The sequence below is a fragment of the Saimiri boliviensis genome, chromosome 11 (assembly GCF_048565385.1).
Source record: "Saimiri boliviensis isolate mSaiBol1 chromosome 11, mSaiBol1.pri, whole genome shotgun sequence".
In the NCBI taxonomy this organism is placed as follows: domain Eukaryota; kingdom Metazoa; phylum Chordata; class Mammalia; order Primates; family Cebidae; genus Saimiri; species Saimiri boliviensis.
The window spans coordinates 33,819,031-33,837,030 of record NC_133459.1 but is presented as its reverse complement, the minus strand read 5'-3'; the positions used below and the strand labels follow the sequence as shown (position 1 = coordinate 33,837,030).

The following is an 18,000-nucleotide window of genomic DNA, read 5'->3' as shown; positions in this document are numbered from 1 at the left end:
AAAGGAGACAGACATAAAGTAGCCTGATAGTTGTGCCATCCAGCTGAGATGTATAAACCAAAAACACAGCAATGATTTTAATGTTTAAACAGGACAGTTTACAAAAAAGTAAATACATATGGCTCAAAGAAAGATATCTAACTCTATTTTTGTTTATTTTAGAGATAAGGTCTCACTCTGTTGCCTAGGCTCTGGAGCATAGTGGCGAGATCATGGCTCATGCAGCCTTGAATTTCTGGGCTTCAGCAATACTCTTGCCTCAGCATCCCAAGTAGCTGGGACTTCAGCTTTGCACCACCACACCTTGCTAATTAAAAAAAAAAATTGTAGTGATGGGGTCTTAATATGTTGCCAGTCTGATCTTGAACTCGTGGCCTCAAGTGACCTTCCTTTCTGTGTAGGCCCTCGAAGAGCTAAGACTGTAAGTGTGAGCCACCACACCCAGTCCCCCACCTTATTAAGTGAACATAAAAAATTCCACTGGGATTAAAATGCCATTTTTAAACTAACAGATTGGGAAAGATCAAAAGATTTGATAACACTGATAAAGATTTAATAGGCACTCTCATGCATTGTGGGTGGGGCTGCAAACTGGCTCGATCCTTATAGATGGCAACTTGCCAATATCTATCAAAAGTAAAAATGCACATATCTTGACCCAGTAATTCTAATTTTATATTTACAGCATAGAGTAACTTACTCATGGTGCAATATGACCCACATACAAGGTTATAAAATGAATCATTATTTATAATAGCAAAGGTTAGAAAAAAAAATGTCAGTAGGGACTGCTCAAATATATTACAGTAGACTCTACATTTTTCATACCAAATCTGCAGTTATAGACAAAGAATCAATAAACTCTTCATGTAATGACATGAGACAATCTCAAAAATGTTACATGGAAAAGACATGCTGAAGAACAGTGTACACTATATAATATCACTTAGGAAAAGGAACAGATAACACTTTTCAGGAAGAGAAAATGAGTTCCAAAGGAGGGAAGGAGACTTCACTGTATATCATTCTATGGTTTTTGAATTTTGAACAATTTTGAAATAAAAACATTCCAACAGAAATACAAGTCTCTTAGTTTAAGTTCAAATGAGCCAGTATTATATTTCTTTCATCTGACTGATAAACTTTTCCACAATTTCATCGAGTCTTTCAGGCTCCATTAGTTTATTTACCAATTCCTGCTCAACAGCCATTAGGGCTGGGCCAGTAAGCTTCTCTTGTCCCATGGTATTACATAAATATGTTTTGAGACGAGGCAGGGTAGAAAATGAGTTTTCAGTACTTGCTGAAGTAATTGGCCAAGACAAAGCAATATATAATAGCTTTGAGAGGCAAGGAATATTATTGTGAAGACCATGCTGAATAAACAAATAGCCAAGACTGATGAAGTTTATGCAATTATTATCTATGACAAAGTTGAGTTTTGCATAATGTCGATAAAATCTAAGTTCTGGTATAATGTCCTCATCAAGTTTATAAAATTCCTGAACATGTTTTGCTGTTGTTTCATTTAATGGTTCATTCCATTTAAATAACAGTTCTGAAATTTGCTTTATTTTGCAATAATCAAACTCTGAAAAACATAATTTTAAATTTTGTAATACAGTATCTAATCCTTGGTAATAGATATTAATTTTATATTGTTCTTCTGTTGAAGTAGGAAAAAACATATTATCTGAATTGCCAAGATCTACCGATTTCTGAATTTTTCTTCTTTTCTGAAGAGAAGGTTTTTCAACTTTAAAACCTTTACAGGTTATTTTTTGACATATCTCCTCTGCTCCATCCCAGATTGTTTTAAAATATACATCATTTCTTTCAGATGATAAACATTCCAAAATTGCTTCTATTTTTGAAGACAAGGAAAAAATGTCTATGGTTTTATTTTGAAGCTCTTTGGAAAGAATTCCTGTAACACTTAGCACTCGATACAGAAATTTCAAACAAAAGACAAATTCAAATTTGGAAACCAATGTCAGCAAATCACTCAATTCATCAGCAAAACTTGTATTTGAAGAATGGCTTGCTATAACTTCCAATGTTTCAATAATCTCTGGAAGACTGTCAATCACAGATAGTAATATATGATCATGGACTGTCCAACATGATTGTGATATATGTTTCTTGCATGTTTTGTTTTGACTTAGCCTACAAATGTTCCGAAAATTTGCCAACATTTCCCCAGACATACGAATAGTGTTGAACAAAGAACTGAGAGTTTTTAGAGCACCTCGGAGTTCTTTTACTTCTTTACAAAATCTAATTATTGCTAAATCCAAAAAGTGGGCATAACAATGTATGTATAAAGCTCTTGGTTCTCCTTTCTTGAATTCTGCTGCAATTTTATTAAATTTTATCCTCAAATTAGTGGTGCTGTCATAGGCCTGGCCATGTATTTTATCCATATCAACCCCAATCTGCTGCAGATAAGTTATGATAGTCCTATATAAATGGGTCCCAGTTATCTCCTCAGTATCAACAAAACCTAAGAATCTTTCCTTAATTAAGACTGTGTTTGCTGATTTTTGTGGGTATCTCACACAAATTGAAAGCTGTTCTTTCATGGCACTATCGGTTGTCTCATCACATATTATTGAAAACGCTGGGGAGTCATTGATCTCATTCACAATATCCTGCAACATTTCAGTCTTTATTATTTCAATAATATCACTTTGAACTTGTGTGCTATTATAGAAGTCAACTTGTGAATTCATAAGTCGAAATATTTCTTCTCCTTTATCTTTTGCTCTGATTTCTAACAATTCTAAAAAATTGCCTTTATTCACAGATGAAATAGACAGATCATTTCCTCTTAAGGGTAAGCACTGCTTCCCAAGAAATAAAATATTTTCAATTATAAACTTTAGGTACTTTTTATTTCCCTCAATCTGTTTTGAATGAACAGATAAATCATCACTGATAGCTCCATCACAAAACTGGTATTCTCTCCAAAATTCCAATGACTTCAAATGCATTTCACTTTTTTCATGCTTTCTGAATTTTTCCAGAGTTTTTTTCCAATTTGAAGTTCCGTGGGTTGCAAATGACTCTCTTTCACAGCTAAAATATTTTTGGCAGAACAATTGGCATGAATAACAGAATGTCACATCTTTTTTACTGTTTTCCAAACACTGAAAATCTGCACAAGATTTTTTAATACTTCGTGATTTACCTTTAACTTTCTGTACTTTGGATGTACATTTTGGGTGACATGGTTCATCACTTATTTTCATATTACATGCATGATCCTGGTTTGATACTTTATCTTTTTGTACTTCTACACTGGAACCAACTGCATGCTGACTGAATACTGATGAAGATGGTGAAAGACTTGGCTGTTCCATACTATTACTAGCAGTACCACTACTGGATTTACTAGGTGAACTCTTAGAAAGCTTTGGGAGAAAATGAGAAAAGAACACTTGTTATTAACAGTTTTTAAAAATCAATTAAAATGCCAAATATATTTACTCTAATTACTCAGTAAAATAAATGACTGAGTTACAGTATGAGCTCCACTAGGAGGAAACATGAACAATGACGTATAACTTACTTATTTGCAATCTAGATTCAGCATTAAATGTCTGAAGAACCTTTTGGCATATAATTGTCATAAAAATAATTTTTATTGCTCAGACGACTAAAATTGCTTAGTAATTTTTCTTTTCTTTTTTTTCCTTTGCATTGGAAGTAATTTTTAAGAGCCCAGAGTAAAAAATTACTTATGTTTAAACAATTTACACACACACACACACACACACAATATATATACATATATAAAATCTAGGCCTGGTGTGTTGGCTCACACCTGTAAATCCCAGCACTCTGGGAGGCTAAGACAGATGGACCACCTGAGGTCAGCAGTTCAAGACCAGCCTGACCAACATGGGGAAACCCCGTCTCTACTGAAAATACAAAAATTAGCTGGGCCTGGTGGCAGGCGCCTGTAATCCCAGCTACTAGAGAGGCTGAAGCAGGAGAATTATTTGAACCCGGGAGGCGGAGGTTGCAATGAGCCAAGATTGCATCACTGCACTCCAGCCTGGGCGGCAGAGCAAGACTCCATCTTCTTTTTTTGTTTGTTTGTTTGTTTGTTTGTTTTTTTGAGGCGGAGTTTCGCTTTTGTTACCCAGGCTGGAGTGCAATGGCACTATCTCAGCTCACCGCAACCTCTGCCTCCTGGGTTCAGGCAATTCTCCTGCCTCAGCCTCCTGAGTAGCTGAGGTTACAGGCACGTGCCACCATGCCCAGCTAATTTTTTTTGTATTTTTAGTAGAGACAGGGTTTCACCATGTTGACCAGGATGGTCTCGATCTCTTGACCTCGTGATCCACCCGCCTCGGCCTCCCAAAGTGCTGGGATTACAGGCTTCAGCCACCGCGCCCAGCCTCGAGACTCCATCTTAAAAAAAAAAAAAAAATCTGCTTATTAAAAAGACAATGGAAAAAAAAAGTTAAAATAAAACTTACATCCACAATGACATCTGCTGTTACTGAAGAAACTGTATCTGTTAAAATAGAGCATAAATTCAAGGTATTATACTATATCCTGTAAAATAGCATCATAAACTGTAATTGCTTATTTCATATAAGAAAAAGAAAATTTAGCATAGAGATTTATCAAGTGTGACAAAACAATATTTATATCAAATATATTAACATCAACTTTTACCTTGTAAGACATCAGTGTTCATGATGGGTAAGGCAACATGAGTGTCTGCCAATGACACTATATTGCTAATAACTGGAGTTGCATCTTTCTTTGGAGAAAGAAGCTCTGTTGAAGTATCATGTGCCGTGGAAACATTTACTGACAAAAACAAAAACAAAAAGATTTCTTACAAAGTAGAAGAAAAAAATCAATCAGATACTACTGTTTAATAACACTGTTTCAAGAAATAATGCAGGCATTTAACAGCGTAAGAAATTGGTAGGTGCTGAAGTAATTTTTATTAGGGCTTAGGAATAGCCAGGTTCTTTAGTATCATATTTATAATTACAATACTACACTGGAAATTTACACTTCTCCAACATTTTATGTCTTAACCTTTGTGCACAAGTTCCTAGTCCTTTTAAACAATTTGTTTAAAATTATGAGCAAATTTTTACTGTGATATTACTCATGAAGAAAAGAGATTCCTATAGAATCTCCTAATGGGCATCAATTTCAAAGTCTTCCAGGTTTCATGAACCTCAGCATCAATGGAGTGCCAGGTTGGTGTCCAAGCTACTATTGCAGACATTTCTGTAACAAGCCAGTTTGCATGATTTACAAATCCCAGAGGCATTAGTCACTCTATGGTCTATGTAAATAGCACTACTAGTCCTACATGAGGCTTTGTGATGGAATACTTATTTGGCTGGATTATTTGTGCTTTTTTATTAGTGAGTCTTAAAGCATTTACAATTACCTCTATTTCATGTAAAAAAAAAAAAAAAAAAGGAAAATTCTCGTTTTTACAAAGCAGGGTTAAGTAAAACATTCTATGTCTTAATAGAAGCAGTCTTGTAAATATATTAATTAAACTCTATGTTGACCGAGTATCTCCTATGTACCATGTTCTGCAATAGGTGTGCTCTCACTTTCCATATATATATGTATGTATTTTTTTTCTTTTTGAGACGAGTCTCACTCTGTAGCTCAGGCTGGAATGCAGTGGCCCGATCTTGGCTCACTGCAGCCTCCACCTTCCAGTTTCAAGTGATTCTCCTGCCTCAGCCTCCTGAGTAGCTGGGATTACAGGAATGTACCACCACGCCCAGCTGCTATTTGTATTTTTAGTAGGGACGGGGTTTCACCATATTGGCCAGGCTGGTCTTGAACTCCTGATCTTGTGACCCGCTTGCCTTGGCCTCCCAAAGTGCTGGGATTAAAGGAGTGAATCACTATGCCCAGCCAATGCGCAATATATATTGATGTAAACTTATGTATGTTCATTTACTAAAGAATCCAAATAATCTAAAGACATGTATCTTTACATTTTTATTTTATTATTATTATTTTTGAGACAGAGTCTCCCTCTGTTGCCCAAACTGGAGTCCAATGGTGTGATCTCGGCGCACTGCAACCTCCACCACCCAGGTTCAAGTGATTCTCCTGCCTCAGCCCCCTAAGTAGCTGGGATTACAGGCACCCACCACCATATCCAGATAATATTTTGTATTTTTAGTAGGGATGGGGTTTCGCCATGTTGGCCAGGCTGGTCTTGAACTCCTGACCTCAGGTGATCCACCCGCCTCCGCCTTTGCCTCCCAAAGTGCTGGGATTACAGGTGTGAGCCACTGTGCCAGGCCTACAAATAGTATTAAACCTTGGGTGGTTAAGTAGCCTTACTTTTATACAAAAATACTGAAGAATAGTTCTTTTCAACAAGTTTAGATTGTTTTGACTTTTAAAAGTCAGTTTAAGTTGAAAATTAATCAAGGTTATAAATTAAAGCAAAGTAATATCATTTATTAATAATTACTAAACCCATGAAATTGCTAAACAAACATTACCTGAAGAAGGTTCCATCTTAGCTTTACTGTATGCAGAGAAACAATTAATAGAGCAGAAAAGCTCTGTCTTCCCCAAATCACTGGTAGTCTCAATCATTTCATCTGAGGGCTTCAATGGTTTGCAAGGAATAGATGTAAGTGGTTTGGCAGCTTTCTGTGTAGAGATTAAAAGAATATTCATATTCCTGGTATATGACATATATTGTTAACAAACAAGAACGTATCTACTACCACTGCTTTTAGTTGAAATATTAAAAAGAACAGGCCAGGTGGGGTGGCTCAGGCCTGTAATCCCAGAACTTTGGGAGTCTGAGGTGGATAGATTATTTGGGGTCAGGAGTTCGAGACCAGCCTGGCCATATGGTGAAACCCCACCTACTAAATATACAAAAATTAGCTGGGGGTGGTGGCAGACACCTGTAATCCCAGCTACTTGGGAGGCTGAGGCATGAGGATCACTTGAACCCGGGAGGTGGTGGTTGCAGTGAGCCGAGAATGTGACACCACACTCCAGCCTGGGTGACAGAGTGATACTTTGTCTTAAAAAAGACATTACAGATTACAATAATTAAAATAAAGAATATTGGCAAATTTGAAAATGATTTTTATTAGCTATATTTAACAGTAATAATACCTATGAAAGCAATAGGGCCAGGCTCAATCTAGCACTTTGGGAGGCTGAGGCGGGCAGATCACCTGAGGTTAGGAGTTTGAGACCAGCCTGGCCAACATGGTGAAACCCCATCTACTAAAAATACAAAAAATTAGCTGGGGGTGGTGGTGAGTGCCTGTAATCCCAGCTACTTGGAGGCTGAGGCAGGAAAATCACTTCAACCTGGGTAGCAGAGGTTGCAGTGAGCCAAGATCACGCCACTGTACTCCAGCCTGAGTGAGAGTGAAACCCCATTTCAAGAAGAAAATATAAAATGAAATAAAGCAATAAAGAAAGTAGTCACAAAAGAAGTTCATCATATCAGGCAGTCAAAGCCTACTGGATAAACAAAGGCCTTATTAATTACAGGTGTGTCCTCAAGGGTAGCTTGGGAATTAACTTTGGAAAATGCCTACCTATGCTGAGGAGTAGCCAGGAAGGAGTGCTTAACATACCTTACAAGTTACTATGGGAATCACTGTTTTTCTAGGCTAACTTCATGGTAAAAATTATTTTGAGTTCAGTAAGTAGTAACTGTGTCAAAGAAAAGATATAAACTTTGGGAAAGGCAGGCATTACTGCAAAGATTATGTTTATCATCTATTCTTTCTTGTCAAACAGGACCCAACACTCTTGGATTTAAGAATATATCAGAGCCTAGGCACAGTGGCTCACAGCTGTAATCTCAACTTTCAGAGGCTGAGGCAGGAGGATCACTTGAACCCAGGAGTTTCAGACCAGACTGGCAAAATAGTGAGACCTCATCTCTTAAAAATAAACAAATAAAAATAAATACATCAGGTTGGGTGTGGTGGCTCTTGCCTACAATCCCAGCACTTTGAGAAGCTGAGGCAGGAAGATCACTTGAGCTCAGGAGTTCGAGACCACCCTGGGCAATAAAGTGAGAACGATCTCTATAAAAAAAAACACAAACATAAACCAGGTGTGGTAGTGCATGCCTGTGGTCCCAGCTACATGGGAGGCTGAGGCAGAATGATTGCTTGAACACCTGAGGTTGGGCCTCCGGTGAGCTGTGCACTCAGCCTCCAATCTAGACTCAGTCTAAAAAAATTAATCACCAATGGTAATGGTAGAATAAAACTCCTTTTGGAGATACAAAGTACAAAGACAGACCAGGCGTGGTGGCTCATGCCTGTAATCCCAGCACTTCAAGAGGCCAAGGCAGCCAGATTACCTGAGGTCTAGAGTTCAAGACCAGCCTGGCCATTATGGTGAAACCCCGTTTCTACAAAAACACAAAACTTAGCCCGGCGTGGTGACATGCGCCTGTAATCCCAGGTACTCGGGAGGCTGAGGCAGAAGAATAGCTGGAACCTGGGAGGTGGGGGTTGCAGTGGGCCAAGATCATGCCATTGCACTCCAGCCTGGGCAATAGAGCAAGACTTTGTCTCAAAAACAACAACAATAACAACAACAAAGTCCAAAGACAAAAAAATACATATGTTTTATTTTTCTGTGAGAGAACAGGATATTGGCAAAGGCACAACAAAATTTCTATTTTTATCCTTTATTAGTATGAAAAACTTTAATATTTTGAGAAATCTTAAAAATTCACTAATCTTTAACATTAAGCAACAATAGTAGCATAATATTTATTTAACTATTTTTGAGACAGTCTTGCTTTGTTGTCTAGGCTGGAGTGCAGTGGTGCGATCTTGGCTCATTGCAACCTTTACCTCCGGGGTTCAAGCAATTCTCTTATCTCAGCCTCCTGAATAGCTGGGATTACAGGAATATGCCACCATGCCTGGCTAATTCTTGTATTTTTAGTAGAGATGGCATTTCACCATGTTGGCCAGGTTGGTCTTGAACTCCTGATCTCAAGTGATCCTCCTGTTTGGCCTCCCAAAGTGCTTGAATTAGAAGCGTGGGCCACCGGGCCCGGCCCAATGGTCGTGTAATTTATAATTAAGTTAGTTTATTATTCATAAGGGAAGGCTAACAATACACTCTATTAACATGTGGCCAAAATATCTACTTTTTAAAAATTAAAAGCTACCCCCTTTTTTAGATTCACATATTTGGACATTTTTCTAATTCTGGACTATAGTTCACTAACATTATAGATTTACTCCGTTATCACTGTCACATGATGTCTTACATTCAAATGTAAGGGCAAAGCATTAGGCTGTACTTGTTAACTATCCAATGTACCCAAATCAGTCCTGTCCCTTCACATAAGCTGAACAACTGGGTACTCAATACAAGCTCTTAAAAACAGAACAAGGGCTATTTATTGAGTGTCACAAATAAATAAATTTTAAAAAGGAATATTATTTCCTGCCTTTGGGAGAAGTCTGTGCTTTCCATTTTCCCATTTCTGGTCTTAAGGCAGGATATTCTCAAGACGGGGCATTCTGCCATAGAAAAGACGTGGGTCACAAATGATCTATTTGAATTATGGCTTGTTTTGACTCCCATCTTCAACTGCTTTTTCTTTTTTTTTTCTTGAGACAGAGTTTCACTCTGTCGCCCAGGGTGGAGTACAATGGTGCCATCTTGGTTCACTGCAGCCTCCGCCTCCTGGGTTCAGGTGACTCTCCTGCCTCAGACTCCCAAGTAGATGGGATTATAGACCCCCGCCACCACACCTGGCTAATTTTGTATTCTTAGTAGAGACAGGGTTTTGTCATGGTGGCCAGGCTGGTCTGCAACTCCTGACCTTAGGTGATCTGCCTGCCTTGGCCTTCTGAAGTGCTGGGACAAATAATCCAAATCTCACTGGATTATTTCCTCCTATGACTGATTCAGAAAAAGCATGTGATACTCTTTTTTACTTTTTAGAGATGGGTTCTTGCTATGTTGCCCAGGCTGGTCCCAAACTCCTGGCTCAACTGAATCTCCCACCTTGGTCTCCCAAAGTGCTAGGATATCAGGTGTAAGCCACCATGCCAAGCCACATGTGACATTCTTGATTTATTTTTGCAATGTTTAGTATAAGAGTTAAACACATGGAATTGAAAACAAAAACATGGCTAGGCTCACACCTGTAATCCCAGCACCTTAGGAGACTAAGACAGAATCAGCTGAGTTCGGGAGTTTTAAGACAAGCTTGAACAACATAGTAAGAGCTTGTTTCTACAAAAAATTTAAAAACTAGCCAGGTGTGGTGGCATGTGCCTGTAGTCCCAGCTACTCGGGACACTGATGTGGGAGTATCACTTGAGCTAAAGAGATCAAGGCTATGGTGAGCCATGACTACTGCCACTGCACTCCAGGCTGCCTGAAGAGCAAGACCTTGTCACACACACACCAAAAAAAACAAACAAACAAACAAAAAAAACAAAAAAACAAGCCGGGCATGGTGGCTCATGCTTGTAATCCCAGTTCCTCGGGAGGCTGAGGCAGGAGAATCACTTGAACCCAGGAGGCAGAGGTTGCAGGGAGCCAAGATTGTGCCACTGCACTCCAGCTTGGGCAAGAGAGCGAGACTGCGTTTCAAAAAATAAATAAATTAAAAACAAAACAAAAATACTTTTGTGTTTGGGTTTTATTGACCAGTAGACTATCGTTGTTTTTGCTATACTTATTTGTAGTTTATAAACTGGCTCCAACCTGCTTGCCCTCTCCTTAAGATAAGACAATCAATCTGAGATTATTTAGGAAGATCTCTATATAGCATTTATAATGAATTCTTTTTTTTAATCATACCCTGCCCCATCATGAATTCTTATGCAAGAGGAAACTGTCAAAAGTCTTCTATTTCATCTTCATCAACTTACCAACTGACATTATTTCAAAGGGTACCAAAAACTACTTCCCACATTTTCCTAGAGTGGAACCATTCATAAGCCAGTTAATAGAAGAAATAATAAGTCTTAATTCATACCTGCTTATATGCTGTAATACTCTTTGAACTATTATAATAATGAGACTGTCCTTCCACCTGAAGTACATGGGACAGACTAGAGCTGGTGTAACAGTAGGCACCACAGTTCTCACAGCAGTTCATGATGAAGTTGTTAGCAGAGTGAAACTTTGAAAGGCAGGCATTACTGCAAAGATTATGATTCACATTCTGGTATTTTACTTCATACTGAATCTAGGATTTAATAAAAAGATTCAGTAAAAACTCTGATATTTAAGCAGAATCATCAGAACCCCTTCAAAGGTTATAATTGCAACTTACAGTAGCAGTCTTCTGGCACATGCTGCACTTGGTCAAAATGCTATTAGTACATATGGTAACAAATGGTTTTCTTTTTTCTTCATATGATGAAAGACAAGATAGGCTGCAAAAAGTTTTGCAAGAGGTAGCATCTTCCAGCTGGACACTGATCACATCCTTTGGATTTAAAATGTCTCTAAGAATAAATATCAAGGACACCATTAAGCAGTTTAAATTATAACTTCTTTATCTTTATAAACGAAATGATCTCTCAAAATATAGTAAGAACATTAGCCTTGAAATGAGAAAACCTGAATTGGTATCCAGTTTTCTCACATTTATACTCCCTAAATATTAATTTTCTCATCCATACCTTATAGATTATAAAGATTATAAGGCACATCTGATAGTGCAGTTTTTTTTTTTTTTTTTTTTTAAAGAGACAGGGTCCTGCTGTGTTGTTGGCCTTGAACTCTTGGGCTCAAGAGATTCTCCTGCCTCAGCCTCCTGAGTAGCTAGGATTACAGGTACATAATCCCACCATGCCTGACTTTGATAGTGCAGTTTTGAAGACGAGCTAGCCTGTATTAGGTAGTGCTAGTGAAAACCAAGTGATGATGAGAGATCACATATTCATATGAGCAACTCCGGAATCTACAGGACAGAGAATCTCAAGGTATGGTCTTCAAATCCCAGGGAGGTCCCCAAGATCAAAACTATTTTCATAATGTTATTTGCCTTTTCGCTGTGTTGATGTTTGCAACGTCACTTTGCAACTGATGTTGCAAAGCTAATGGTAGGACCCTGCAATCCCACTCTTTGGTATATACCCAAAAAACTGAAAACAGGTACTCAAGCACATGTACCTGTATATTCAAAATAGCACTACTCACAATAGTCAAAAGATAAAAACAGCCCAAATGTTCATCAGTAAGTGAATGACTGTATAAGCACATTGTGTTATATACATACAGTGGAATGTTATTCACCTATTAACAAAAAGAATTAAGTGCTAGGCCGGGTGCGGTGGCTCAAGCCTGTAATCTCAGCACTTTGGGAGGCCGAGGCGGGTGGATCACGAGGTCAAGAGATCGAGACCAACCTGGTCAACATGGTGAAACCCCGTCTCTATTAAAAATACAAAAACTTAGCTGGGCATGGTGGCGTGTGCCTGTAATCCCAGCTACTCGGGAGGCTGAGGTAGGAGAATTGCCTGAACCCAGGAGGCGGAGGTTGCGGTGAGCCGAGATCGCGCCATTGCACTCCAGCCTGGATAACAAGAGCGAAATCCGTCTCAAAAAAAAAAAAAAAAAAAAAAAAAGAATTGCTGATACATGGTACAACATGGACAGACCTTGAAAATACTATGTTAAGGCAAAGAACCAGACATAAAAAGTCACTGCACTATAGCCTGAGCAACACAGTAATAATATCCAGTCTCAGAAAAGTCACATTTGATTCCATTTATATGAGATATTCAGAATAGATACATCTACAGATACAATGCATACTGGTGGTTGACAGGCACTACAGGGAGAGGGAAATCAGGAGAAACTGCTTCATGTATAAGGTGTTTTACTTCCAAGTGATGGAAATGCTCTGGAACAAGAAAGAGGTGATAGTCACACAAATTATGAATATACTAAATGCCAATGAAATGGGTTTTTAAAAAACATACTAATTTCACTTCAATGAATTTGGAAAAGAAAAAAGGCAATAGTGTCTAAAATTGTCAGAGCCTTAGCAGAAATCAAGGCAGCAGCACCCAAATGTACTATTATTCATGTTATTCCCTGCTACACATTCACTGCTAAAAATAAAAAATAAAAAAAGTATCAGTTTCATTTAAGGATGTACTCAATGAAAGAGCAAAATATTTTAAATTATTTTAACTTCATCCTTAAGTACAATTTAAAAATATTCTGTCTTGGCCAAGTGGTAGGGCCAGAAAAAAGTAATTCTGTTTGACAAACTGGGACATAGGCATAAAATACTTCTGGACATCAAAGGATGATGGTTGTCTCAAGGAAAAGCTCATATGGAAATGTTGAGTTGTAATAAATTAGCCACTTGTTTCACGGAAAACATTTTTACTTCAAAGTACTGTAAATAGTCCACCGTAAATAGTTTAAAGACAAACTATTAGGGCCGGGTGTGGTGGCTCAAGCCTGTAATCCCAGCACTTTGGGAGGCCGAGGCAGGTGGATCACGAGGTCAAGAGATCGAGACCATCCTGGTCAACATGGTGAAACCCCGTCTCTACTAAAAATGCAAAAAATTAGCTGGGCATGGTGGCGCGTGCCTGTAATCCCAGCTGCTCAGGAGGCTGAGGCAGGAGAATTGCCTGAACCCAGCAGGCAGAGGTTGTGGTGAGCCGAGGTTGCGCCATTGCACTCCAGCCTGGGTAACCAGAGCGAAACTCCATCTCAAAAAAACAAAAACAAATAAAGACAAACTATTATCCAGAAGTGGGTATCTGCAGATATTTTCTTGAAAATGAAAAAAATGAGGCTGTCACTTCAAATAAAATGACTGACAGTTATTTGTCACTAATGATAAAATTTTGGCTTTCAAGTGATAATTAGAATTTTGGAAAACTTGTATCTTCCAACTTCAACTTGATTGATTCCCAAAACTTAAAAACTTTTCTGAGATTAGTGGTGATTTAAAAAATACTGCATAACAAAATATGTCCACATTTGAAAGATTTGCAGTACTCAATGAACCAATATTTTCCAAATGACAATAGCATATTACAGAAATCATTCATGGGTAAAAGATTCATTCAAAGTACAAGACAGATTAACGAATTTTAACATAAGAGTGCAAAAAGTTAACTGAGCCACATTGCACAAAATGTTGGATTCCACATTGCAACTAGCCTTTAAGAAACTACCACTTGGCCGGGCGCGGTGGCTCACGCCTGTAATCCCAGCACTTTGGGAGGCCGAGGCGGGTGGATCACGAGGTCAAGAGATCGAGACCATCGTGGTCCACATGGTGAAACCCCGTCTCTATTAAAAATACAAAAAATTAGCTGGGCATGGTGGCGCGTGCCTGTAATCCCAGCTACTCAGGAGGCTGAGGCAGGAGAATTGCCTGAACCCAGGAGGCGGAGGTTGCGGTGAGCCGAGATTGCGCCATTGCACTCCAGCCTGGGTAACAAGAGCGAAACTCCTCCTCAAAAAAAAAAAAAAAAAAAAAAGAAACTACCACTTGATTTTTGGTTGTAATATCAAGGAACATCCACACTTATCTGAAAGGCTAAACACTCTCCCCTTCTCCAATCATGTATTTGTGAGGCCAGATTTTCTTCAGACTTCAAACAATACATTTTGTAATAAAGTTAAGGCAGAAGCAGACATAAAAATCCAGCTAGATGTTAGGTGATTTGCAAAACTGATAAAACAATGACACTCTTACCAATTTTTAAAAATATGACTATTTTTCATTTAAAAAGTCATTTAATTTTTGATATAGTTTAATATTCATACATATTACATAACCAAAGCTTCGGGTCTTCAATAAATTTTTTTTTTTGAGACAAGAGTCTCGCTCTGTCGCCAGGCTGGACTACAGCGGCACGATCTCAGCTCACTGCAACCTCCACCTCCTGGGTTCAAGCAATTCTAATGCTTCAGCCTCCCGAGTAGCTGGGATTAGAGGCACATGCCACCACACCCAGCTGATTTTGTATTTTTAGTAGAAACAGCGTTTCACCGTGTTGGCCAGGATGGATTCGAACTTGTGATCCACCTGCCTTGGCCTCCCAACATGCTGGGATTACAGGCATAAGCCACCACGCCCAGCCAGGTCTTCAATAATTTTTAAGTATTTAAGAAGTCCTCAGACCAGAAAGTTTGAGAACTGCCACTGTAGAAAATATCAATATACCTAGTAGCTGGGTGTGGTGGCTCATGTTTTTAATCCCAGAACTTTGGGATGCCAAGGTGGGCGGATCACCTGTCAGGAGTTTTGAGACCAGCCTGGCTAACATGGTGAAACTCAGTCTCTACTAAAAATACAAAAATTAGCCGAGCATGGTAGTGGATGTCTGTAATTCCAGTTACTCGGGAGGCTGAGGCAGTAGAATTGCTTGAACTTGGGAGGCAGAGGTTGTAGTGAGCTGAGGTCATGCCACTGCACTCTAGCCTAGGAGACAGAGCAAGACACCATCTCAAATAATAATAATAATCACTATACCTGGTTACCTAGAATCCTCAGTATATCTGTATCTGAGGATAGTTTTCAAGATGAACTAACCCTGAAATTAACATTAACGCTTTAATATTTTCAGCTGGGCACAGTGGTTTACACCTGTAATCCCAGCACCTGGGAGGCTGAGGTGGGAGGATCATTTGTGGTCAGAAGTTCTAGACCAGCCTGGCCAATATGGCGAAACCCTGTCTCTACTAAAAACAAAAATCAGCTGGGTGTGGTGGCACGTGCTTGTAGTAATTCCAGCTACTCTGAAGGCTAAGACATGAGAATTGCTTGAACCCAGGAGGTGGAAATTGCAGTGAGCCAAGATTGTGCCACTGCACTGCAGTCTGGATGACAGAGTGACACTTTGTCTCAAAAAAAAACCAAAATTCAAAATTTAATGTACTATAAACTTTCCATATTTTAAATAGACAGTACCAAAAATAACAGGCTTACTTCATTATTACATTAATCATTTTAGTGATTAAAATATAGCTCATCCACAATGCTATCCTTAACTTCATTTGATTAAAATTCTTCTAGAATTCACTGTGTGCCAAGGAATGTTAGATATAAGGGATGATAATCTGGTACTTAATGTCAAGACTCTAGTCACAATCGAACCAGGACAGTATCAATTACTAATGATTTTAATATTTTATGATCAATGTTTTCGGAGTTATGAACACAACACTAAAAACACAGAACACAGAACTAATTTGGGGGGCGGACAGTTCTAAGAGGAGAGTGAAGAATGGTGTGGGAATAGACAAAAGGTAAAAATATTTGCGGTATACCTTTCAGACAGAGTGATAAGACATCAGCCAGGTAGGAAGGGAGGCAGAAGAAACATTAGTAGACTTATGGAAGTCTGAAAATGCTTCCTAGTTTTCATTGCTATCAGCATACTAGATTGCTGGCTTTTAAGAATCTACTAGGCCGGGCGCGGTGGCTCAAGCCTGTAATCCCAGCACTTTGGGAGGCCGAGGCGGGTGGATCACGAGGTCAAGAGATCGAGACCATCCTGGTCAACATGGTGAAAACCCGTCTCTACTAAAAATACAAAAAAATTAGCTGGGCATGGTGGCGTGTGCCTGTAATCCCAGCTACTCAGGAGGCTGAGGCAGGAGAATTGCCTGAACCCAGGAGGCAGAGGTTGCGGTGAGCCGAGATCGCGCCATTGCACTCCAGCCTGGGGTAACAAGAGCGAAACTCCGTCTCAAAAAAAAAAAAAAAAAAAATACAAAAATTAGCTGGGCATGGTGGCGCGTGCCTGTAGTCCCAGCTACTAGGGAGGCTGAGGCAGGAGAATTGCTTGAACCCAGAAGGCAGAGGTTGCGGTGAGCCAAGATCGTGCCATTGCACTCCAGCCTGGGTAAATAGCGAAACCCCGTCTCAAAAAAAAAAAAAAAAAAAAAGAATCTACTAAAGCTTTATAAAAATTTTAAAAATGATCTGCAGGAGTTGGAAATAAAAGAACAAAAACAGGCCGGGCGCGGTGGCTCAAGCCTGTAATCCCAGCACTTTGGAAGGTCGAGGCGGGTGGATCACGAGGTTAAGAGATCGAGACCATCCCGGTCAACATGGTGAAACCCCGTCTCTACTAAAAATACTAAAAATTAGCTGGGAATGGTGGCATGTGCCTGTAATCCCAGCTACTCAGGAGGCTGAGGCAGGAGAATTGCCTGAACCCGGGAGGTGGAGGTTGCGGTGAGCCGAGATCGCGCCATTGCACTCCAGCCTGGGCAACAAGAGTGAAACTCCGTCTCAAAAAAAAAAAAATAAAAGAACAAAAACAAAGAAAAATTAAAAAATGAATGTTGCCTGGGTACGGTGGCTCACACCTATAATCCTAGCAATTTGGGAGGCCAAGGCACATGGATCGTCTGAGGTCAGGAGTTTAAGACCAGCCTGGCCAACATGGTGAAACCCTGTCTCTACTGAAAATACAAAAATTAGCTGGGCCTGGTGGTGGGCGCCTGTAATCCCAACTACTCGGGAGGCTGAGGCAGGAGAATAACTTGAACCTGGGAGGTGGAGGTTGCAGTGAGCAGAGATCTGCCACTGCACTCCAGTCTGGGTGACAGAGTGAGACTACCTAAAAAAAAAAAAAGTTTGCTGGGTACAGTGACTCAAAACCAGCACTGTGGGAGGAGAAGGCAGGAAGATCACTTGAGCCCAGGAGTTCAAGACCAGCCTGGACAAGGTGAAACCATCTCTACAAAAAAATATAAAAACTGGCCAGGTGGGGTGGCATGTGCCTGTAGTCCCAGATACTTGGGAGGGTAAAGGTGGGAGGACTGCTTAAACCCAGGTGGTCATGGCTGCAGCAAGCCAAAATGGTGCCACTGCACTCCAGCCTGGGTGACAGAGACCTTGTCTCAAAAAAAGAAAAGCCTACAACTTAGGAACAAGTTTCCTATAAATAAATCAAACATTAGTGCAGAGGCCTATTTTGGACCTTATTAATTGTATACAGGATTTCTAGTTGGTTCCAACTG

General features: G+C 39.5%; 1 protein-coding gene across 12 annotated transcripts in view; it reads right to left on the bottom strand.

The window, feature by feature from the left end:
* Positions 1 to 531: 531 nt before the first annotated feature.
* The window catches only part of ZMYM1 (zinc finger MYM-type containing 1), a 37,714-nt gene continuing 20,245 nt past the window's right edge, over positions 532 to 18,000 (bottom strand). For 10 of the 12 annotated variants that reach the window (XM_039474528.2, XM_074380490.1, XM_074380492.1 and 7 more), the window contains 6 exons: positions 11,318 to 11,492; positions 11,018 to 11,230; positions 6,516 to 6,669; positions 4,690 to 4,827; positions 4,488 to 4,525; positions 532 to 3,413 (listed from right to left, as the gene is read on the bottom strand). In XM_039474528.2, the coding sequence (XP_039330462.1) occupies positions 1,116 to 3,413; positions 4,488 to 4,525; positions 4,690 to 4,827; positions 6,516 to 6,669; positions 11,018 to 11,230; positions 11,318 to 11,492 (3,016 nt within the window). In that variant the 3' untranslated portion in view covers positions 532 to 1,115. Of the gene's footprint in view, positions 3,414 to 4,487; positions 4,526 to 4,689; positions 4,828 to 6,515; positions 6,670 to 11,017; positions 11,231 to 11,317; positions 11,493 to 12,807; positions 16,730 to 18,000 lie in introns of those variants that run through there. The other 2 variants (XM_074380494.1, XM_039474530.2) reach the window with 2 other exon arrangements.